This window comes from Pseudopipra pipra, chromosome 23 (genome assembly GCF_036250125.1).
Source record: "Pseudopipra pipra isolate bDixPip1 chromosome 23, bDixPip1.hap1, whole genome shotgun sequence".
NCBI classification, from domain to species: domain Eukaryota; kingdom Metazoa; phylum Chordata; class Aves; order Passeriformes; family Pipridae; genus Pseudopipra; species Pseudopipra pipra.
In genome coordinates this window covers 686,284-711,675 of record NC_087571.1, presented here as the reverse complement: position 1 = coordinate 711,675, position 25,392 = coordinate 686,284, and the positions used below count along the sequence as shown (strand labels likewise).

The following is a 25,392-nucleotide window of genomic DNA, read 5'->3' as shown; positions in this document are numbered from 1 at the left end:
GAGTGCTGCACAAAGAATGAGAAACAAACCCTGCACTAGGGACACAAAATCTTCCTTTAAACTCTTACAAGGCACTAATCTCTGCACACTTTCATAAATTGCATTTAAAAATAGTTTTCTTCTCACTCACGTCCCAGATTTAACAGAGTGATTTATTGAGGTCTCATTAAAAGCCTTTATTACCTCCACCAGATGTGGTACCTTACCCTACCAAATGCTGAAAATACTACAGAGCTCAGAACCCCTCTGACCTGATATAAGAACTCAGATTATTCCAGGGACTTCAGAGGACAGGCTTTAACCCTTCTGCCTGCCTAAAATATTTATAGGCTTCTATTTTTCCTATGAAAATTCCACCAGCATAAGCCCCAAAGGATGTTGTGTACAAACTGCCTCCTTGAACGCTTAGGCATTTGTCAAATTCAAGGATTCAGGAGGATTTTCCGTCTGTAATTTGGAGGCTTACCTTTCCTAGGCAACCTGATTATAAACTGGTAACACCTGAGGATACTACAACCTTCATCTGATAACCCTGTTATGGACAATGGATCTTCCAGACCCCATAAAATACCATCCAGGGGGGCACCAGGGTGGGAAATAACCCTGCCATGGTTTCAGGGACTCAGATTTTGAAAGTTTCCAAAGCTGAAAGAAGTGACAGACACTGCAGGAAAAGGGACTTTTTCAGAAGCACACAGAGAATCACTGAATCCCAGTGGTTTGGGTTGAAAGGACCTTAAACCCATCCAATGCCACCCCTGCCATGGGCAGGGACACCTCTCACTAGCCCAGGCTGCTCCAAGCCACGTCCAACCTGGCCTTGGACACTTCCAGGGATCCAGGGGCAGCCACAGATTCTCTGGGCAACCTGTGCCAGGGCCTCACCACCCTCCCAGGGAAGAATTCCTTCCCAATATCCCATCTAACCCTGCCCTCTGGCAGTGGGAAGCCATTCCCTGCATCCTGTCCCTCCATCCCTTGTCCCCAGTCCCTCTCCAGCTCTCCTGGAGCCCCTTTAGGCACTGGAAGGGGCTCTCAGCTCTCCCTGGAGCCTTTTCTCCTCAAGGTGAACCCCCCAGCTCTCCTAGCCTGGCTCCAGAGCAGAAGGGCTCCAGCCCTGGGAGCATCTCCAGGGCCTCCTCCAGACTCGCTCCAGCAGCTCCAGGTCCTTCTTATGCTGGGACCCCCGAGCTGGACAGACCACTGCAGGTGGGGCCTCAGAAGAGCAGATACATATATAGATATAGATATATACAGGAAAGAAACTCTATTTCTGTCTTGGAGTGAGTATTTTCTCCCTATCTGCAGTGCCAGGTCAACCCAGCTGCAGGGACACCTTTCTGTGACAGCACAATTTCAATGGGGGGCATAAATCAAGATTTTTGTACTTGTCTCACTGTTTCAATCCACTTCCCCACAAAATGTAGACAAGTGGAAGACAAAGGCAGTGGGGACAGAGGTGTGTCCCTGAGCACAGCAGCTGCTGGGGCAGAGCTGTTGGCTCACTGCTTTTGAACACCCCAACTTACTGACCTCATGAAGAGGCGATGGGAGTAACTCAGGAGGTCACATGCTAAAGGGAATACTGAGTACAAATACCAATTGCTGCTAATTAATGCAGGCTGAGGACAGCTGTTTGTAGCCTCCTGAGAGAAATATCACAGAAAGGCACTTTCACAACCTCATTTCTTGTAAGGTAGAAACAGAGCTCTCGGCAGGACCTGACAAGGAAAAGAGATCCCTTTCCTTTAAAATAACATTACTGTCTCAGAGAAATGTTAGAAAATCCATATCCTGCAGTTTGACTCGGCTCACACATGGCTTTTAAGCCCCAGAACCCACAAGTGTTCTACAAAGAAAGTCCCTATCACCAACTGCACGTTCTGAAGTGGAGCAGAGCAGGAAAACCTGGGCTGTGGGAAGGTCACCCAGCAGGACATGGCAGCACACAGGGAATTGGGGGCTGAGACAGCCACAAAAAACGTGTCTAATATGTGTCTAAACTCTAAAAATACAGCCATGAGTTGAGGGGGAATACAAACCACAGCAGTCCCTGAGGAGCAGCCACCTCATGCCCAAGTCCTGGGAGCTCTGTCCAGCCAGAGCTGCTGCTCCTCCAGCCTGGACCTCAACTCCTACAGCGCTGGATCCACCACTCTAGGGAGTTAAGAACCACCAGAAATACCAAAGAAGGGATGTCCCATCCCTGGAAGTGTCCAAGGCCAGGCTGGACAGGGCTTGGAGCAACCTGGGACAGTGGAAGGTGTCCCTGCCCATGGCAGGGGTGGCACTGGATGGGCTTTAAGGTCCCTTCTGACCCAAACCATTTTGGGATTCTGGGATTCTCCCTAAACAAACCAGGTCTCCAACACAAAATCCCTCGTCTTCCTGCTAAACCACAAAAACCAAACAAGCAGTTTTAAGAAGCGGGTGAAAATACAAATAATGAGCATAAAGAACACGATAAAGGTCCAACAAAGGACCAAAGCTCAGGTGCCCAGAATGAACTGGCAATGACAGAAATAATAAAAATAGAGTTTCTGTCACTTTTATTTACAGTACAGGGGTCATTCAACCTCCATGCATTTAGAAAGACCTTCAATTTATTTCTTGTTAAGAAAAAGCTCTCAAAACAAAGCACTCACATCAATTAATAATAAGCACTTTGAAAAATATTGTGGATAAGAAGGGAAGGAAGAGTAGGGATGACTTGGGTACGTTCATGTAACTGTGAGTAAAAAATGGCCTTTTCCCAAAGTACAAAAGCAGGTACAAAGGCAAAGGTCAGGAGACAGGGGAAGAAGAATCACCTGTGCCAGGACCTGCCAAGCTCTGCCAGTGTCACTTGTCCCAGTGCTTGCTCACCTAGCAGAGGTGACATTCATGTGAGGTGCCAAAGCCCACCAGGGCTCCAGCTCCAGGGGAAGCAATGGAGGGGAGAAAACAACTTCTCCAACCCTCCATTCCCCAGGGGCTGGAACTTCAGGCACCACCAAAACCTGAAATCTGCAACTTCAACAACCACTAACCAAGAATTCCATGTATTGTGGTGCTGTAAGATGGTCACAACCCATGGAAGGAGCATCCTCTGGGACAAGGCTAAACTAGAAGCTGCTAAAAATACGAAGTGAAGGAATGGCAGGAGGGGGAAAATCTCAGGCTTAAAATGATCAGGAAAAAGGCAGAATATTGAAGATGTGCTGGTTAAACAGAGAACAGTGGCAGCGTTGAATAAGGTCCTGCAAATATTTACAGCTAAATATTACCTCTGGCTGGACACAGGGCAGAGGTTGAAAGTGCAAATGTGATTCACTCAGCACAGTAAACATGAGCAAGTGAGGATTTTCTCCATATCTACACTGCATTCACAGGACCCTGAGGTCAAAACAACCCTGTGAGCACAAATCCAAGGCATTATAAATACAGGTTCAGTAGCTTCACATTGTCTTTCATCACACCAAACCACTGTGCTGCAAGATGGGAGTTTTCCTGTTTATCACCCTCGAAATCTCTTTTCCATAGTGGACTGTTCAGTTTTGCTATTACTGTCACTGAGCTGTGTGAGAGAACATGTTCTAAATTGTGAATTAATAGGACAATTGGTGAATTAGGACTATTAGAGAATAGTGAATGAACTGTGGGAGGAAAACTGTGAAGGGTGACATGTAAAACCAACACTGAACAGTGTCCATGAGCACAACGGGGGAAGGTTCCCTTCACTGTAAATCAACAATGAGACACAAAACAACAGCAAATGAGATGTGCCAGGTAACTTGTGTCACAGGTGGGGACACTGAATTACAGCCTGTCGGCTCTGAGACACCCTGGGGGTTGCAGACAGCACAGAGATGGCACAGGGTGACTCCCAGCACACTCCTGGCTCCGGGGGGTCGGAGCAGCTGCTGCCTGAGCTGCACTGATCAGCACAGACAGGGCTCCCACACTGCAGGCACAGAGCACTGCTGGCCAAGGTGGGGGAAGGAAACACATCCACACAGGAGGGGAAAAATAAAGGAAGTGAAAACTGCAGAAATTCAAAACTGACAGGCTGGGAGAGCTGGGGGGGTTCACCTGGAGGAGAGAAGGAGCCAAGGAGAGCTGAGAGCCCCTTCCAGGGCCTAAAGGGGCTCCAGGAGAGCTGGAGAGGGACTGGGGACAAGGGATGGAGGGACAGGACACAGGGAATGGCTTCCCTCTGCCAGAGGGCAGGGATAGATGGGATATTGGGAAGGAATTCCTGGCTGGGAGGGTGGGGAGGCCCTGGCCCAGGTTGCCCAGAGAATCTGTGGCTGCCCCTGGATCCCTGGAAGCGTCCAAGGCCAGGTTGGACAGGGCTTGGAGCACCCTGGGCTAGTGGAAGGTGTCCCTGCCCTTGGCAGGGGGTGGAATGAGATGATCTTCAAGGTCCCTCCCAACAGAAACCAGTCTGGAATTCAATGAACATTAACAGTGGATAACCAAGGAGTCAAGCAGAGCCACAAGCACAGAGACACCAGAGACAAAACCACTGGTGAAGTCTATGCTTTGGGTTGCTCTTTATGGCTTGAAAATAAATTTTGGAGCAAAATATTACCATTGTATTATATATGGTTTGATGACGTTTTTAAAAGAGTAAACCACAGGACTTATCTTTGTGCCCCTGTTCAAAGAATCCCTCGGGGAGTTCATTATCCCTCCCTTTTCTGAATGTTGCACAAAGAACAGCTCATCCAAAACTCACTCCACACAACCCAGCCAGGTATTGACAGTGCTTTAAACTCCAAATAACCCACTGGGATGAACCCCAGACATCAGGTGGATCTGACTGTCCTGCAGCACAGACACATCCAGCCCCTCTCTCCTGCTGTTGCCATTCCAGGAGCAGGGAGCAGATGGCTTTTCCAGGCTGAAGCCAGGATCTAACACAGGGGAAAATTGTCACTGGGGGCTCTTCCCAGTAAGTGATCTTAGCCAAGACTGACCCTGAGAGGCACCACTGCTGTCCTGGAATAGTCACACCTTCCCCTATCTGAGGTCTGTCCCAGATGGCAATTCCCTCTCCAGCTTAGTTTGCCAATGAGGCAATTTGGAAAATCTGAAAATAACAAGCAAGACACAACTTCCAGACACTCCTATGCTGACAGAAGGCAGGTCAAGCTTCTGTGAGGTGAGAGAACCTCCCAAAACACCTGATCTGATTGCCCTGTTTGGCTGCCAGTGAAGTAACATCCAACCTTCCCAACTCAGTGAATGCTGGAGGGAGTTGGGGAGGTGGAACTGCAGCTGCTTTACTCACTCACTTAAGAAGAAAACATATATTAAGGTAATCCAGCTGTCTGGGTCTAGTGCCTGTAAGCAGAACAGCACCTTTATGTATGCTCTGCTGCAGCTCTGCTCCCTCTGATGGCAGGTTTGCTCTCAGGCTGAGCTTTTATTCCCGTGGACTGAGCCAGCATTCTGCTAAAATCATACTCTCTCACAATGCTGCATGCTTCAAAGAGCATGTTTTTACAAGAAACTGCCTTCATGCTCAGAAGTCTTGCTGAAAAAGAGGTTAATGCAGACTGAAAATCGTTGTGACATTCTGGACCTTTTAATTGGCTCCCAGCCCTGCTCTGGGGCTCGTATTAACAGGGCAGAGGAGCTGAGTGTGCTGCTTCCCTCTCCCTGACACACTGCCAGAGGAAGGGAAGCATTTGGGGCTTGTTCAAAGTACTGTGCAATCCATTTAAAAGGCTGAAACTCAGGGAATGTAAATGGGTAAGTGGGATAGAAGAGTAGAGTGCTCAGAAGTGGCAATAATGAGTATAAAGCACAGCCCAGGTGTTTTACCATCGCGCTGAGCGTCTCTTCCCAGTCCGGCCTCTCCCGGGGGTGGATGCTCCTCTGCAGCTCTGGCACAAAGTCATCTTCTTCTGGATGGACAGAGGACTTCATCATTCTGCAAAGGAGGACAGAAGGTTGGACACTCAGTGGCAATTCCTCAGGAATCTCACATCCAGCCTGTTGAGCTGCTCAGTTACATGACAATATAAAATGCTTTTGTACACCCAGAAATCTCAGTGTCTTCTGAGTTCCTCTGACTTCCTCATCACACAAGCAGGACAAGAGTGTAAATCTGGTGGAGAGAAATCTGCACTTCCCAGCCAATCAATGGATAATTTTGTTTAATCACTGCACAATTTGCAAGTCCCACAACACAGAAAATGCAGAGGATTTTCAGTCCAACTCAGGGAAATGGCTCCTATTGCCCAGCAAACATCAGGAGCCTTGGAAGAACAAACACACACATCTGATTCCCTCCTTGTCACTGAAGGCTCTGCCTGAAATGGGGCAGCAGCTTCCAAATCTTAACCTAAATTCACACCCCATGGCCTGAGCCATAACCCCTCACAGTCCTTCCCCATCTCATCTGAAGGGTGAGCACCTCCCATCAGCCTCATGTGAGCCCGGGAAACTTCTTCAGGTAAGGGGCCAATTTTCAAATACCCTGTGAAGGATATTTCAAGCCTGCTCAGAGATCAGAGGCTCAAAAATCAAAATTGAGAAAGAATTCATGAAAGCTCCTCAGCCCCTCCACATGACAGCACACACACTGTCTGTCTGCCTCTCTCTCCCTATATATATATATTGCACTTTCTGCTTATATAAATGTGCCTTTGCAGAGATTATGGCTCAGACCTGAGGCACCAAAGCCCTGCTCAAAGCCTGGTGTTGCCCATCCTGGTTTCATTAAACCTGATATTCAGGCAGACTTTTATTGCATTAATAGATCCCCACTTATTTACTTCGGATATAACCATGCTGATAATCAGCTGTGCAAACCCATGGGCAGAAGAGCAGGGCTGGGTTCTAACTCTGCTGATTTACAGAGCACTCGACTGCTGAAAGCCAGTTCATAAAACTCCTTTGCTTCAGATCCAAGACTTGAAGTTCTGAAACCCCAACGTGCAGCTTGACACCGGGCCAAAGCAGTTAACTCTCCTTTGTGCTCTACAGGAGGGTTAAGGATGGAGTAATTAACACTCCCAGTAACGGCAGGGCTGGGTTACAGAATTATATCCCACTGAATTTTACAGCTTTGTGATCACATTCCTGCTCCAGTAAAAAACAGCCCAGGGAAGATGGGCCTCCAAGCCCAAACTCACAGCCCTGAGGGTGATGCTGCTCCCGGGGTTTGTGTGGCCTCCCCACCACAACCATCCCCTGCCCCTCCAGAGGCACAAAAAACTCCCCCATGTGAGAGCTGGGCAGAGCTGAACAAAATCTGCACAGAAACACCATGATCTGGAACAAAGGGGTGCAGTGACAGCTCAGACTGGAGATCTGCACCTTTGCAACGTGCCTTCAAATAATCTGGGGGTTGAAAACCTGAACATTTGTTGCTCAGAGTGGTGACCCCTCCATTTCTCCTTCTTTGTGTATCAAGAGGAAGAGATCTGGCCTGGTTCTTACGCCCTCAGTAGTTTACCACTTATTTTAACTCAAAGTAGAAGGTGAAACCTGCTGGTTGCAGAGGAAACCAGGTTGTGCCACTCCAAAACAAGAGATAAACAAACAAACAAACAACATTAATTTATAATAATTTTAAATTTGATTTTAAAAATCCTTATTTTTTTAAATTAACCTCATGATTTTGAAAAGGCTCAGTAAGGCTTCCCTGAGGATTTCCAGATGTTTGGATTTGGCCATATTGCAGCTGTATTAAAGATTCTAAACAAGTTATCCCACAGCAATTCCACTGGGATGGAAGGTAAGGGAGGGTGATGTGATCAGGGTCCCCTCCCACAGCACAGTTCAAACAATCAGCTTATCAGATGCTGTCTCAGTTTAAAGACTGGCAAATAATGAGATTGCATTTACATCTTTATCAGCACTTTCTAGAGTACAAATGGATTCACTCCACAGTCTCTCAGGCTTCTGGCAATTCCCCCTGGATTTCTCCTCAGGAATGTGCTGCTGGCTGTGCTGGTGAGTGCAGAGGATAATATGTCCTATTTTCCAATAATCTTGGGAATCAGGCCCTCATTCCCAGCTGTCCCCTCATCCTGCAGAACGTGGATGTCACAGCACCCAGTCCTTTTTACCAATTACAATCAATTTACTCACATTATTTCTTTAACCTGTTTATGTCTCTAAAACTCCATGATAAACTCTTCCCAAACCCTTCCCACTGAGATCCTGGAATAGTCCCATTATTCTTCCTATGGAAGGTGTTCTGGACTTTTACTGGAAATAAACTGCACTTTTAAAACAGTCAATTCTTTGAGCATTTGCCAAAATTTTCAACTACTGCTGGACATTCAATACTTCATCACATCACAGAAATATTGGAAATGATCCTGCAGATTCTCTCCCTGCTGCAGTTCTAAGCACTTGACACCCATCTGTGCCCCCTGATTAATGTTTAATGGTAACTATTTCATGCCAGGCCATCTGAGACAGAGCCCAAGCACGGCTGCAGATGCTGCAGATAATATCAGTCCTTTATGGATTAAGTCTGGTGGCTTTTCCCTCCACAGCAGTGACCTGAAGGAAGGAAAATAACCTGTGTGCACTTGCAGCAATGAAACAGGGGCGGGAAAAGGGCCAGAAAGGGAGAAGAGGAGAAGAAAAAGCAGCTTCTCAACACACTCTGCTTTTCACACTATTTCTCCTGGGCATGTAAAGCTCAGAACAAGAGCTGGGGAAGTTTTCCTACCACTGGGAAAATCTTGCCCTCATCCCAGGCCAAGCTTGGAATATTGTACAGAGGCATAACCATATTCACACATCTTTATGCATTACATATGTTTGGCATTATTTTAATTTTCAAAGCAAATAAACAGCACAACATCCACATGTCTGATTCACCACACATGTCAAGTGTAACAAGACTAATTCTCTTGTTTCTGCCATGGATTTTCTTCCATGGAAAGGGAAAACATGAAGGAGCACTTCCACAAAACACTGACACAAGGACCTCGTCAGCACTAAAGGCCAACCAGGCTGAAGAAGCTGCTCTGTAACAGCCACCTTTGGGTATTCCAGGGGAGTTGGAGATGAGTGAGAAGTCAGGATGAAATGTAACCTTGGCCATCAGAACACAAACATCAGTTCAGTTAAAATGCCACTTCTTTCAGCACTCAGCAGCTCTGCCCTTCCCATGAAATGTGAGATTAATAAAGGTTCTGGCTGCTTGGAGGCCATTAAGCAATGTCTCTGCAGATGAATGAACCTTCCTCATTGTAAATTGAGAACCAAATGTACCAGAACAAATGTTTGCAGCACATTTCACACCAGGCCCAGCCCCTCTCACACCCCCCTTTGAAGTTCTCTGGGAGGTCAAGTTGATTAATTTAGTCAGAACTCCTACATTTGTACGTGACACAACTGTATCAAGCAAACATCTGATGTCCCTTTCCACCATCTCAAATCCAATTTGCTGGTCCCATCATTTATTTCCATGTTTATTTATGAGGAATTGAAACCCTTGGGTGCCTTATGGAGCCCTGCCTGCACACCCTGAGTGTGTATCACAAGGCAGGAAACACCTACCAGTGATCAGCACAGGAGCTTTAGATTAAACAAATTTTATCTTAAATAAATGAAAACTTTATATCACGTAAATGAATATTCACCTAGATGTCCATAAGCTCCACAGTTGTCCATAACTGTTGTACAGATGTTCACAGACACTACAATTACTGCTTGTTTATAATACTGCAAACATTAAATACTACTTCCAGTAGACAAGGACTTTCCCTGTGGCTTTGAAGGAGTCCCACATCCACAATCTGATGTATTTACACACTTCTGTCTGAACAAGAGAGAAAGAATCACAAAAAGTGGATTTGTGGAAAGAGCTCCTCAATTTTAACAGGGAGGAGGAAAGATGGAGCTTTTTAAAACATTGTGGGATTCCTCCAGGAGCTTTTGTTCCCCTTAGTTGGGTTCCCTGGCCCACAGCAGCAGGAATAACACAATTGTCATGGATTTGGTGTCATGACACACCAATTAAAGATCCCCTCTGGGAGGGTGGTGACAAATCACTCCCCGAGGTGCCCCGTGGTTTGAGAGCCTCCTATCAGAGTTAATTGTGTGCCTGACACATCTCCCTTCTGCACTGGCTCTGTACTCCCTAAATTAAATGCCAAATGTGATTTTAAGTCGTGCTCCTCGTGGGACATCAGGGACTGCAGTTTCCTCACTGCTTCTGCCACCAATGGTGTTTCTTTCTGACCCCAATTTAAGGGGTGAGAGCTGAGGAAAACTGATTTATTAGTTTATTTATTATTTCTATCACACTCTTGTTGTGCCTGGAGATTGCTCTGGCGATGTGAGAGCACAGCTCTGCCCCACAGAACCAACAATTCAGGAGGATTTAGAGCCCCACAGAAAGTGATGTGTTCCCAGATATATAAATTTTACCCAAAAAGCCACGATTTAATTAAGGTCTGTGCTGATACCACTCTAGACCGAAAACCAAACACTATCTGATAAAAACCAGTGTTTATGTTGCTCAAATAATTTGCACAAAAGGCCAAAACAACCCAGCCCAGCCTGAGTGGAGAATCCCAATGTAATAAATATTCAACCCCTATCAATCACAGCTCAGAATTGCAATCCAACAGTGAAACAACAGAAAAATACCTTGAAAATTCTGGTTTAGAGGGTGTAAAATGTACTGATCAAGCTGTAAAGCATCATACAACGTATGACAACAGAATTAAGATAACTCTTCATGTGTCACGAGCTGCCCCTTTTCATCCCAAGGAAGTAAGAACTGAGATTTGACCCAAAGCTTGGACAAGAAGTTGGAATCACACGAGAATCACTGATACATCTTCATTTCTGACCTCAAACTCACACCACAGACACACACACACAAGCAGGGAATGCCAGGAGGGAGATGGGAAAAAACTACAATGCACATGCCCCCCATCCCCCCAACCCAATTTTCCAAGTAAACTCTGTGTCCATGAAATTCAAACTAACACATTGGAAAGGGGGGAAATAATCACACAGTGTGGAAAGCTGAGATAGCCCGAGAGCCCCAGGAAAAATGGAACAGGAGCCGGGAAGTGCAGGCTGGCAGTGCTGACCTGGGAGAGGATTTCATTTCCCATGTTTCCAATCAGCTTTGTCAACACCCTCGTGATTACATTATGGCCACGTGCATTATATAAAACAAGATTTCTGCAGTCAGTCTGAAGCTGTAAAAGGTCAGTTCTGAGCCCACCTCGTAAATAAACAAATGCTAAATGGATTGTGTTTAATCCTTGATCACGGAGTGAGAGCCTGGCACAACCAAAGGCTTTGCTGCCACTGACTGAACCAAGTTAAAAGCTGTAATTGCTGCTTTTGATGGAAGTTCGTCCTCAGGGAGCCAAAATTCAATTGTTTGGGAAGGCACTGCACAAGGAAAACGAAGGCAGTGACAGTATATTACAATAAGAGAATATTTAAAAAGCCCTGGACTGAAATGTCATTCCAACAGCAGCAAGCACAGCCCGGCTGGATTTCTCTGCTCTGGGTGTCCCTGGATTTCTCTGCTCTGGGTGTCCCTGGATTTCTCTGCTCTGGGTGTCCCTGGATTTCTCAGCCCTGCTCTGGGTGTCCCTGGATTTCTCAGCCCTGCTCTGGGTGTCCCGGGGCCACTGAACTCGTGTTGATCCCCCGGTTCTGGGAGTTCACACCAGCCTGGGGGCTGTGGGTCCCTGAGGGCTGAGAACTGCTGGGCTGGGGGAGCAGAGGTTGAAAAATAAACCCAAGTTTCCCCTGCTGTGCAGCTCCCTGGTCCATATTCACCTCTCTGGGAACGTCAGGAATCACAGGCACATTTATCCATGTGCCCAGATACAGCAGGAAATCTTTGGGTTTGAAATCTCCCAGCCATGGGAACAGAGACCTGAACAGGATCAGCACTGTTACAAAGACAGATTAATTCCATTTTACTGGTTGTGACTGCTTTCAAAAATGAACCATGTAAGTTACAGCTACAAAGACAGTTCTAAAATCCCTCAGAGTGTCAAAAGTTCTGGTTTTTCCAATTTTCAAATTCCAAATTCAGCCTGGTGCTCACCTGCCCCCAGGAGTGCTGAGCTGGATGTGATCAGTGCACTGGAGTCAAAGGGAATGTGGGATCCCCAAATCCAGTTACTGCCATTCTGCTCTAGAAGCCAATTCACATGGTCACCAAACCCACTTCACACATATTTTTAGTTCTGGGGTTTCTATTCCTACAAAATATTTTTTTAAAGAACAAAACAAATGCCTTCCCTCTTGATTTGTATCACCACCTGCTCAGTGAGACTCTGAGCTGGCTGAAATCTCTTTCACTGAGGAAGAAAAAAAACTCTTTTTTGTTTTGCATCAATCTTTCTTCTTAAATGAAGAACATATGACATTTAAAAAACTTTAAAAAAATGAAATATAGGAAATTTTAAGGAAAGATCCTTTTGCAATCAGCACCATCACTTGATTAATTTTTTAAATGCCAGAGTGGACATGGTAACCCTTCCACTGTGAATGTTCCTGTGCAGAGGGAGGCAGAGAAGGCCAACAGCACTGCAGAGATTGATTAATTAACATCTTGGTTCCCTGCCCTGGTCCAGCTCTCAGGACATGCTTTAATACAAGCTCCAATACAGTCAGACAATTATTTTGCCTGAGGGTTTTACTGAGTTTTCAGACTTCCAAATATATACCTTGTTTACTAATTTGCAACAATATTTAAACCACATTTTCTGAGCTGTCAAAGAAAAGTTGCACCAACAAAATCAGATTACCTGGAATTTAAAACCTGTGGGCAAATGGGCAAGTCTGGGCAGGACAGTTCCCATTTCTAGCAAGGAGGTGTTTTCAGGTCCCACAGGTCCCTTCTCTCCTTGGTCACTGTCCTTTCAGTCCCTAGTTGTGTTCCCAGGGTCCCAGACCCAGCACACAGCCCCTCAAACCCTCAGCTGCCCCAGAGCCCCCACAGCCTGCAGCAAACTGAAAACTCCAAACTGAAAAGGATCCTTTAATTCGATATTAGGAAGGAATTCTTTACTGTGAGGTTTACCCGGGCACAGGTTGCCCAGAGAAGCTGTGGCTGCTCCATCCCTGGAAGTGTCCAGGGCCAGGCTGGACAGGGCTTGGAGCAACCTGGGCTAGTGGAAGGTGTCCCATGGAAAGGACATGAAACCAGATTACCTTGAAGGTCCCATCCAACCCAAAGCACCCTGGGATTCTGTGATTCCAGGGCTGGAGGGCACTGCAAACGTTCTCACCCAGCAGGCCCTGGACACCCCTGAGGACGTTCAGGGTATGGAATAACCCAACACTGAGGAGATGCTTCTCACACCCAGCGAGGGGGAGGGAGGGAGGAGGAGAGAGGAGAACCCCAGACTGTATCACAAACCCTTGGGGTCCCTTCCAATTCAGAATGCTCTGTAACTCCTCTAACTCTGTAAATTCTTATGCCAAAACAGGCACTGAGTTACAGACACTCCAATGGAAATTCAAATACATCAAAGTTAACCAGAATGTTACAAAACTCAGAAGTTTCACCTGTGTCTTGAGCTAAACCTTCAGAAATGTAGAACCATACCCTAAATCAGAAAAGTTGGCTCATCTCTATTTTAATATTGAGTAAAAGATTTTATCTTGCCTGCTTAGAAGTAATTTCCTGTTTCTTCTCCTCAAAACCTGGTTCTGTAGGTACATGGGAAGATCAGCCCTCAAACACCTTTCGTAAACCTTCTCCACATCTGAGAGCAACTGAGGGTCAACAGACCCACCTTCTTTTGGTTCTGCTCTTCCATGGTTTTGGCAGCTTCATTTACTGCCCACATCTCACTGGTTGTGTTTTATGTCTCAGCTCAGCAACATCCAGCTCTGAATCCATCAGTGAGTACAGAGAAATGCACTCCCTGCTCTGCAAGGGATTGGAACATGGAAAACCAAAGAGCATTTTTGAACTGGGCTGTAAGAATTTGCATTCAGGCTTTGCATAACTGGCATTTCTTTAAGCACTTTATGAAAAGAATAAGTTCTTGGAATATTCAGCTTTTACAAGCTCTGAGACATGTTCTTAGTTATTAAAAAGCTTTATAGAAATAATTACAGAATTCTCATGCTTTTGCATACATATTACTGAACAAACCTGCTCTATTATTTGGCAACACATAAAAGACATTGTTTTAGTAGGTGCTTGGCATTTTTTTTCAGAACACAGTGTCAGTCAATAAAAACAATTCCTCTAGAATAGGTTTCTCTCATCACTTTGCCCAGTATGAGAAAAAGAATTAAGAAATCACTGCACAATCAGAATCACTGAGCCCTAGCTTGGATTTCTTTTGTTTTGATTCAGGAACAAATATAAAAGTATTAAAAAAACTGCCCCCAGGGAAAAGGGCACTGAGCTCTTATTTACCAGTAAAAAACAGCTACAAGCAGCTCTGAGGTTTCAACACAGAACAGAGGAAGGAAAAGATGCTGCTCCTGCCTTGGTGAGGTGCCTGAACTTGGGCTCATCAGCAGGAATTTCTTGTGGGGCAGTGGCAGTGGGATGTCCTGCCTTTGGACCTCTCCTTCCCACTGAGAATGGTTGGAATGATCTCCACTCCACAACAGGGCTCAGCCTCACTCCCCTCCCTCACCCCAATGACACCAACAGGGACCATCTCATCAGCTCCCAGTCAGAACCTGCTCCCAGCAGTTCCTTTGCAATCTCCTCTTTTTGTTTGCCTTGTTAAAATTCAGCTTTTTTCTGCCCAGCCCTTCCCCTCACATCTCCCCCTTGCCCAGCAAACGCTGCTCTGATCTTTGCTGGAGTTTTCAAACATCACCATGACACAAAGCAGGACTGAACCCCATCTGCTCCCACTAATCCAAGGGCAGCACAGATCAAAGGAGCCCACAAAATGGCAAAGAATGGCCTGACCCATATCCAAGGACATCCATCTGATCTCGTGTTTGTTTGGAGTTCAGTGCCAATGCAAAGACTGGTAAATTCAGTCTTTCCTCACAGAAGCACATACTGGAAAAATGATGCTTTCAGCACATGGAATGATCAAGTGCAATCAGCTAATCAGCTACAATTAGCCTTGCATGCTGCTAAGTGACAACTGTTCATAACATGAGACAACATTTAGAACTTGTCCAGTCAGCCAGGGAAAGCCTTTCTCCAACTAAAACATTTCAGTGGAGGCTGTCACCCACCTAGAGCATCACCTTCCATCCATCCCACTGGGAATGTGGTCATGGGGCACTCCGTGGATGAAACCAGGGGAAAAACCCATCCAAAGTAGACCTGCAAGTGAATTCACACTTGGAAAAGAATGGAAATGAACTCTGGGACACCAGACCCTGATTAGCTGAACAAATAATAAAAGATAAGCATATGCAAATAAATAACTGGAGCTACTCTGACTTAAATAACAGTGTTGAATGACTGGTGGCCCTTGCATCACATTTACAACAGCCTTCCTCCTACCTCCCACTATCACTCCATTTCAGTGTCAAAAGCAAATAGGAGGTTGCTCAGTCCTTCCTACATCTAGAAATCACCACTTACATATTTCACCATTATTATTCCTACTGGATACCTCCTGAGCAGCTCAGTGGAATTAAATGGAGGCTCCAACTGCAGTACCTCATCCCTGGGGACGGATTTCAGCAGGTGGGGTCACAGGGGCAGGGGATGTGTAAAACCACACTGCCATTATCAGAGCACAGACATGTGTCACACACGAATGGGGTGTCCTGGCTCTCACAGCACTGGGACAAGCCTGCCCAGGCACTCCCATTCCTGAGGAGGGAAGGAGCAGATGGACGTGGAGGGATGCAGGAAGATGCAGGGGTGACAAGGAGAAGTGGTACCTGAGAGCTGAAGATAAAGTGTCACAGGGGTCACATCTCACCATGGCTCAGAACCACGTCCATTCAGTACAGCACCACCAACAGCCCAGCACTGGTGCTCTTTAACAACCAAAAACCATTTCACAGAATCACAGAGTGGGCTGTGTTGGGAGGGACCCACAGGGATCATCAGGCCAACTCCTGACCCTGCCCAGACACTCCAACAATCCCACCCTGTGCTCACAGCATTGGCCAAACACTCCTGCAGCTCTAGCACTTCACAGCACAGGGGGATGGCACCAAAGGAAAACAAAAGCACTTGGCACTTGGGGAGTCTTCCAGAAAACCTGACATAGAACAACCTCAATCCTCCAGTGAGTCCCTTTGCTGAGGCAGTTTCCCCAAATCATCCAAAGGTGGACAGCTCTCAGTTTAACTTGCAGCCTGAACTCTGCTGGGACTTGAGATCAGATCAAACCCCTCCCCACTGCCAGCCCTGGGTGGGCAGGGCTGAGGAACACTCACAACATCCTCATGGGGATGGACCTGGCAGGAATTCAGCCCTCTGCAGTCAGGAGCCTCCTGGACCAGCTCAGACCCACGTTAAAGTCTGGCTGCTGGGGCGGGGGGGGTTGAGGTTCCTCTACATTTACTTTGGCCTCTGAAATAATTTGCAATTGTTAATTACCTTTTTCAGTGAATAATAAGAAACCCCAATATACAGGAAAGAGCTCCTCACTCTCCCTGCCTCGAGCTCTCAAGGGTACAGCTGCAGCCACTGCTGCCCATTTTTACCTTCACCACCCCCATGGATTTTGGTACAAAGGCAGAGGAGCTGGCAGAGTCTGCTGTGAATGGAAACCCTGCTGCCTGCTTTCCTGCTGCCTCAGAGATGAATAGAGAAAGAACAATTAGCCAAGGCTTCAGTCTAATTTAGATTATTTTGCTTTTTTGGAGGAGAGATGGAGAGATGGTACATCATAAAAAAACCCTATAACTCTAAAGGCTGCTCAGAGCAGCACAACACTGAGATGCCAGGCCTAACCTGGATTATATGGACTCCAGATAATAAAGAGTGACCCCAACTATGCTGAAAGCTGAGCTTGGGTAGGCCAGGAGACCATAAAGCATCAAGGCAAGGACTGTCGCCATCAAAGCAGACAAGAGCTGAGCAAAGAGAACATGTCCATCCATTTTCCAAGCCCCAAAGTAACAGACAGCTCAGCTTGTCCAGGATTTCAGAGGGGGCCTGACCCTCAGGAAGGAAAGAACTTCAGTTTCCCAATCCTTCACCACACACAAGGCACGGAAAAACCAAACACTTTTGCAGGGTCTGAAGGAAAAGAAATGAAGGCTTAGGGAGAACAATCCCCTCCTGTGCAGAGCAGAGGATCACACTCTGCTCTCCCCCAACCCTTGCCACAAAATGTTGTAGCCTGATGGAGCAGAGACAAGGCCCAGCCCAGCCTATAGCAGGTCATTAGGACACTCCTGGAGGGTAAGAGAATAAGAGTGTTGATCTCTGCTCTTTCCCAGCCTGTGGCTCCGAGCACGGAGGTTTTACACAACAGCTCCTCCTCTCCCACTGCCTTCTGAAAAGGGAAAGAGGGAGGGGGAGAGAAAGCAATGAGGTCCATACACAAAGACTGGCAGGACCAGTGCACAGAGAGATCCCAGGCTGCAGAGAGCAGTGTCATCAAAGAGCTTCGGGACAGCACCTCTGCCCAGCCAGGGGGCTCCTGGAGCAGCCTGAGGGGCTCCCAGAGCAGCCTCAGGAGCCCTGCCAGGGCTCTGCTGTCCTGAAAGGGGCAGCTCCCACCCCTCCCCAGCCATCTGAGGGCCAGCAGAGGCGTTTGCCCACCTCTCCAGACACTGCCCTGCAGCAGCAGTAAATCCATCTGCAGAAGGACTGGCTTCCTGCTGGGCCAGAGCCTCAGGAGCTGCCCTGGGCCTGATCCCAGTGCCAGGCTGGGAACCCCTGGAGCAGCCCCAGCATCACTCTGGTTCCACTGCAGGGGGATGGGGCTCCACAAAGAGGGGATGGGGAACATCTGAACACGCTCCTCAGAGACCTTCTGTGGACTCTGGCCACCTTCTGCCCTGGGAACATCATGGGGGCTTTTGCAGGTCATGGAATACCAGAATCCCAGACTGGTTTGGGTTGGCCACCCAATTCCAACTCCTGCCATGGGCAGCAATGCCACTCACGAGACCAGGGTGCTAAACTAGACCAAGATCCTGTCCTAACATCACTCTGTGTCTCTTCACACCGAGTGAAGAGAATGTGGACATTTATCTCTGCTTTGCCAGTGCTGGAGCTGCGGGACTGGGCATGGAAGGGTGATGCAATGCTGCATCATGCACCATCACCCTAATCCCTTGGGAATGCCAGAGCTCAGTTTTGTTGGTTGTTGTTATTTCTAATTAATTGGAGGGGAAGCATCTGAAACACAAACACTTTGGAAGAAAAAAAAAAAGGTCAGGTTTTGTGTTTTGATTTTAAAAGCAAACTCTGAGCAAGAAAATGTAAGAATTACAGAATCAATCTGTGACTGAGAACAAGGTCATTTCAAAATTGGGGAAAAAAAATCACTCTTTTAAAATGAAGTGTACTAATTGCATTGCTTCATTTTGTGGGTTTAAGAAACCTCTAATTTTACATCAGGTGAGAAAATAAAGTCCCTGAAACATCAATTTTAAAGGCAGAAGGAAGCAGGGATAAAGAAAGGAAAAAAGTGAATTATGTATTTGTAGACAAGTCAAGATTGAAAAGATACTCAAAGAACAAACAGAGGACCCCTCTAATGCATGAGAGAGGGTAAAAAACCTGGAAGGTGTGTAAGTGCCTCAGCAGATGCCAGCAGTGCAGGGCATGGGAAATCAAATGCAAACACGGCTTCCTGTCCCTCAATTCCAGGATAATGTGCCTGCCTTTGCACAAGGAAAACGAACAATCTCAGAATGTGAACAGCACAGGAACAACAGCTCACTGAGCACAGGACAGGTCTGTCATCAGCACGTGGCTCACTCCTCCTGCTCCCAGGGACACCAGCTCTGCAGGATCCTGGATCAGGGCAGGGGAGTGACATGGGACAGCAAAGCACAGAGGGATGTGACAACCCCAGCCAGGACTCCAGGAAGGAGGCACACAAATCACTGGGGAGCTGGGCAATGACTCAGCAGGAAAAAAAAAAGGAAAGGAAAAATAAAGCAGCAGGTGGGAAAGTCTTTGGCATAAGAAAGGACAGGAACAATATAATAACAAGTAAAGTAAATAAAGAGAAACAAGAAGAGTTCCCAGGCTGGAATTTTGCCCAGTCCCATAAAATACGTGCACAAAGTTCTGCTGATCAGCCATTCCTGTTACCTGTCAGCTCACCTGAGCAGGCAGAGGAGCAGGAACCTGAGCTGGGTTTAACCTGAGCTGGGTTTAACCCGAGCTGGGTTTGACCCATGCTGCCCCACCAAGGACAATGACACAGTGCTGCCCGTGAGAGCAGAAAGGCAGGAAGCTAAAGCTGGGACAGAAGTCACACAGCAGAAGGAATGTCAGCCTGGGGAACCCAGGGAAAAGGAACAGGAGTGAGGGAGGCAAAGCAAGAGTCAGCCCTGGCCTGCCCAGCCAAGGACCATGGTGGGCACAGGACGGAGACAGGAGATTCCTGCATCTTCTCTCTTGTTCTCCTGAGCACGAAACTCCAGCTCTTCTGCAGAACTTTCCAGGAGGGCCCTGCCACGCCTGGGGAAGCTCCCCAGCTCCTCCAGGAATGGGAAAATGAACTGCCATGTGTTAAACAGAGAGAACTGTCCCAGCAGATGGATGGGGCCAGCCAAGCTGTGCAGATTCACTGCTCACTTTGAACACACTCTCATCACTCTCTCCTTTGCAAACCTTTATGCAAATGGCTTTTCAAGAACAGTTAATCCTCTTCCCTCCTAAATTACCACAGAAGCATCACTGTCCCTTTAGAAGCCAGAGACACCCCAGGGCACTGAGGCAGCTGCCTGGCCTGACCCAGGTGAGGTTCAGTGACATTTAAGCAGATGTGGGGGAGAAAAGAGATATATCAGGTAACTGTAATCGCCTTCCATCATTCCTCACTGGCAAAACCAATCCTTGAAAACCACTTATTGCTGCCTCCTCTGCCTTTGAAATCCCTCCTGGCCTGGTTCCACTCCTATAAATGCCACAGTTCCTCTGCCCCCACTGTGCCTCTGCAGCAGGGTAATAAAGGATGAGAGGATGCCAAGAGCTCCTCTGTGCCACACAGGAACTCTGGGGAACTCTGCTGGCTGAGCAGGGAACTGGAAAGTCAGGAAAAAGGCAGAAAATCTGATTAGGGCCAGTAACAGCACTTGGAATGATGCTCTAAACCCTTCCCTTTGCCATCACACCACCTTTCATGGCCAACACAACACACTGTGCATTCCCACCACTGAGAAATTAAACCCTGCAAGGCCAGGAAAGCCAGGCTTTACTGCTGGCACGTGGAATTACATGTTTGGATGGCTGGCACTGAGGGATCAAGTTGGGCCCTGTTGTGTCCCTGTTTCAGTTAAAAACAGGAAGCCACAGTGAGGAGAATCACAACATCTGCAACATCCTCCTGACATCTGTGTCAACATCCAGCCCCCCCAGAGCCTTGGGCACTCAGGGAGTAGGGATAAACAAGGGCAATCCTGCTCCAAATAAACCCACCTTCCAATCCTGGGTTGGAAGATCAACAGGAAAATGATAAAATTTTGCCCCAAAGTAATTTTTATACTTGAGCCACCAGCTCTTCACAATTCAGTCAAAATGTTCCTGTAAAGCAGCTATTTCTGTAAGCCCTGCTTTAAAAGTGGTGTAAATAATGCACAAGAAGACTCAGCATTGGCTGAGTCAGTGAAGGCTGGAACAAGACCCAAGAGTGCCGGCTGCTGTCTCTGCTCCATAAAAGCTTTCTCTCCATAAAATATGACCAGCGACACTTTTTTAACCCATTTTGACAACCTGCTTGCACACAAAACACACTTCCCCCTACCAGGAGCTCCTTAAATGATGTGCTTTGGGGGAAGAAGTAGCTGGGGAGAGCATTAATTGTTTATTTTCAGTATGACTAAGGTAACATTTCATCCCAGTCCATATTGCATCACAGGAGAGGCTGGAAGACTTCACTGCAACCTTTCATTGTCCTGACTCATGCTGTCAGGAATAAAATACCCTCTTGGGAAAAGAAATGAATAGATAAATAAAGCCTCAATGACTTGGCAAAATACCTACCAGCGAAAGCTGTCCCAGTATTTTTAAGGCATTAAAAGGGGATCTGCTCACCTGGAGCAGGTGATGGAGGGATTCATAGCTTTGTCAGTTTGACAGAAAAAATCCTAAATAAAAAGCAAGCGTGGTCCAGCTTTGGAAAGCATTTGTCTCAAGCATCCAAAGGGCAGTCTGGAAAATGAAAGCATTTCCATTCCATTGGCACTTGTGCAGAGCAGCAGGATAATGAAGTGACTGGGCTATTTACCCTTCCCAGAGCAATGAGATCTTGTTGAAACCAGCACACATTAATTTCTGTGCCCAGGAAAACAGCAGAAAACAGTGCTCTTCAAGCCTTTTTCTCAGTAATCAGGATGATTTTAGAACTGACACCTGCAACAGAGAGTGTTTAGTGCATAATGAATAACTCAGCCAAAGGAGAGGGCTGTGGGAGAACGGGTAAAAAATAAAATGGGTAAAAATACAGTGAACAAAGGAATAAAACTGTAAGATGTAATGCAGCTTCCAGGGAACAGAGAAGCCTCACAGGCAGCACTTCCACAGACTCCTGGTGAGGAGCCACCAAACTGCCCTGGAACACAAGTCACCCAACTGCTCAATCCCACAACAGTTCCCCACTGCTCACATCCCCTCCTCGATCCCACAGCACCTCTTCACTCCTCACATCACCTCTGCACTGCCAGAATCCTTGGAAAACACACTTCATCTTGTGGTCAGGTCATGGAAAAGCCCAGTGCAACCAAAATGTGTAACCATCCCTGAATCTCTTCCCCAGAGGACTGCGATTGCCCATTGCCACATTTTGTGTACTGGAACTCTGTCTGTTCCAGGAGCTGGATGGGGTCACCAGGAGGTTCATTCCCGTGCCAGGCTCCTCTCCCTGCTCTCTCACAGGAGGGGCTGGTGGCTCCCACAGGGATGTGACTTTGTGATCTGTGTCTCCCTCTCAGCTCTGGTCTCGTCCCTGGCCTGATGCTCCCGGGCAGTTCATGGAGTGAGACACCATTGCATGTGACAGCCCAGCCACAGCTCCTTCCCTCCTCCAAGGGCTTTCCTTCCCAGAGAGAGACAGATGAACTCACTGAAATGTTTGCTGCAAACTTGGTTCAGAAATTTGGGGGCTTTTTTCAAATTGGTTTTAAATAGTCCTTGTCTGGGAAACATTTCACGAACATAAAAGAATTTCATAAAACATGGAATCCCAGAGTGGTTTGGGCTGGAAGGGACTCTAAAGCCCACCCAGTCCCACCCCTGCCATGGGCAGGGACACCTCCCACTAGCCCAGGTTGCTCCAAGCCCTGTCCAACCTGGCCTTGGACACTTCCAGGGATGGGGCAGCCACAGCTTCTCTGGGCAACCTGTGCCAGGGCCTCCCCACCCTCCCAGCCAAGAATTCCTTCCCAATATCCCATCTAACTCTGCTCCCTTGTTTTGCCACTCCAGGCAATCATATTTAAATATAAAAGTATTTTAAGCAAAACCTAAGTGATCTCTAAACTATATTAGTGACCTCTTCAAGTTTGCTCTGCTTTATTGTTCCTGTAGAAAAAGATCAGGAAATACCACCCACATCTGATGCCTCCCATTATGTTTTGGAGAACCCACAGCAGGGAGCACAGTAAGTGAAAAAAGACAAACCTTTCTGGGTTTGGATGGAGACTGATATCCTTCTGTATTGCCATTATATAATTAAAGCTTTCAACACACTTGTTTTATTGTAAATGCAGCGGTAATTAAATATGTTCTCTAAAAATAACATAATTTGATTTTCCCAGTGCAAACAGACCTAATGCACTACTAAACAGAAGATTTCCTATCACACAAGATGTGTCTGCACGTGAAGCTTCCTGCTAGGCCACACTCACACCATGTCAACTCTTCCCACATTTGGGTTGTTGCAAACAGCTACAGAAACCCTTCACACACCAAGCCACACAGCCAGGAACGGTGACAGAAAACACTGAACCAACCCCCTGCTCGGGTCTGATGTCCTGTTTTCCTCTGACAAGCTGCCACACACTCTGTGCACAGAGAGCAGGTCAATCAGCTCCTTTAGCACACTCAAGGTACCTGCACAGGTAGGGAAAAGTATCATTTTCTTAAGTTCTGAGGTTTATGACAGTGGCAAAAGGAATCCCCTGATGTGCTCATTTTTCCTTCCTGTTCTGTTTGTCCATTGATTCACAAAGTGTGTCCAACAGCAAAGAGTGCAGTTTCTCTGATTTCCTGCCTTAGGGAGTGCTTTAGGACAGCTGGGAAAGGGGGAAAGGCCAGGTTTGGGACAGGACATTGGAGAGACAAGGCATGACATCAGTAGCCTCATGAATACCTTGTTTCTGGAAGCAGCACAAGCAGAATATTTCCCCAGTCAGAGCACACATGTGGACACATTCCAATGCAACATGTATCAAACTCCCAGGTGTTGGCTTCCTTTGAACTCCTGGTTTCTCCAAGGATAGTTACATCACACTTTTTATGAAATACACGTGCAAAGATAATTATCAAGAGTGGGCACACCACAAGGAACAAGGAGGGCCTGCAGTTTCTGTCTCCATATTCCCCCTCTCCAAACAACCTGAGAAGGATGAAAGTCATTTCCCAAACCAGTATTTCCCGTTTGCTCCTGTGCTGCACACCTGACTGACTCCCTGCTGATCAGCACTTCCAGAGCCTGATGGATGATAACAAAACGCCTTTCAAACCCCAAACAAGGAGTGCTGGGAGCCACTGCCAGGAAAGTCAAGGCTGTGGCCAGAGCTCCTTGTGCAAAGGGGCTGGAACATGGGAGAGCTCAGCAGGTGACACGAGGACATGGGGGACAGTCTCACACCCCCTTGCCCAGGAGGGTCCCTGCAGTGACCCTGTGGATCCCAATTTCCTCCCCCACAGCTGTCCTTCTCCTCTCTGGAGCCCAGAGAGGCAGCACAGCCTTGCAGAGCTCCACGGGGTTAAGCTGGGCCCTGCCGCCAGCCCAACTCTAAGTCAGGATTACTCAGGATTATTTAGGAACTCCCTGTTTCCCTGACTTCTGATTCCTTTGAGAGAAAGGAGTGCTGGAACACTGTGAACTGCAGTGGCACCTGCCCCGTGCAGATCCCAGGGCTCAGGCACAGACAGCACAGCCCTGGGCACAAAAGGGTTGTTTCTCTTTAGGCCAAACACTCAGGGTGGTTTTTTCCAGCAGGTAACACCAGGGTAAATCACCAGAGATTTACTGTCCTCAAAACTCCATCCAAAACCACGTCATGCATTATATCTATAACTGCACAACTCTTTTTTCCCAGGAAGTAGCAGTTTGAGGTTATTTCCTATGAGCCTTCCCATTTCTGTGCACCCAGACTTTGCTTCGTCCTTGGCAGGCACCAAAAAAATTCTGTGCATGCACAAGAGAGAACAGGCCAAAAAGTTACCTTCTGTTCTTTCATGAGCCACTGGGGATTTGTCAAAACTTTTCTCTCTGCAGAGGCACATCTTGATGCAAAAAGGGGCCAGGTACTAATTAACCAGCCTGTGTGGGCACCAGCAGCATTTTCCCAGCTCAGTGGGGATCTGTTTCCAATGCCAGATCCGATGTCAGTATGTTGGGAGCTGTAATCAGATCCAAAATCTCATTTACAGAGTCTGCTGCATCAGTCAGAGCAGCACCTTGTGCTGTTGGGGAGCTTGGAGCTCATGAAATGTGTCACGTACCCCGAAGTCAAAGTGCTATTTCAGGGCACTCCAGCAAGACACACAATTATTTACAAATACAGATCCATGTTGCTGTTATTTCTCTGCAGGAGACAGAGAACAACTGTACAAGGCAAGGAGCATCACCTGAGTGCCCCTTCAGCACCCGAAACTCCCCCCTGGCCAGGGAGAAGGGAAGGGAAGGTTCCCTTCCAGCCTTCTGTGTGTATTTACACAGCCCTGCACAGAGCAGGAGATGCTGCACAGAACCTCCCAGTTCTGGGGAAAGCTGAACTTAAGATCCCTTTCAGAGAGAACAAAAAGCTTGGGCACATTTATACACACACCCAGAAAAAATACCTGAGGAGAAATGGGGAAATGTTTTTATTGCCAGACCAACCAGCAGGACTTACAAGAGCTGCACAAATGTTGTTGGGACTGGCCATGACCTTGAATCATATTATCAGAAAACAATATCACCATTTCACTGCAAGTCTCTCAGCATTTTGCATTTTCAAAGCTCCAGTCATGGAGACAAACAGTGAAGAAATATTCTCAGCTTTCTCTAGAATTGTTAACTCATCTTGCAGAGGGAAGGGGACAACATGAACATCGTGCACTTAAAAACTCAAACTGGAGGGCAAATAAAAAAATAATAA

The 25,392-nt window shown here is 47.1% G+C and overlaps 1 protein-coding gene across 3 annotated transcripts in view; it reads right to left on the bottom strand.

Annotated features, from left to right (window-relative positions):
• Positions 1-25,392, bottom strand: part of ARHGAP32 (Rho GTPase activating protein 32) — a 251,279-nt gene that overhangs the window by 149,769 nt on the left and 76,118 nt on the right. For all 3 annotated transcript variants that reach the window (XM_064634498.1, XM_064634496.1, XM_064634497.1), the window contains exon 2: positions 5,812-5,920. In XM_064634498.1, coding sequence (XP_064490568.1) covers positions 5,812-5,919 — 108 coding nt within the window. In that variant the 5' untranslated portion in view covers position 5,920. The remainder of the gene's footprint in view (positions 1-5,811; positions 5,921-25,392) is intronic.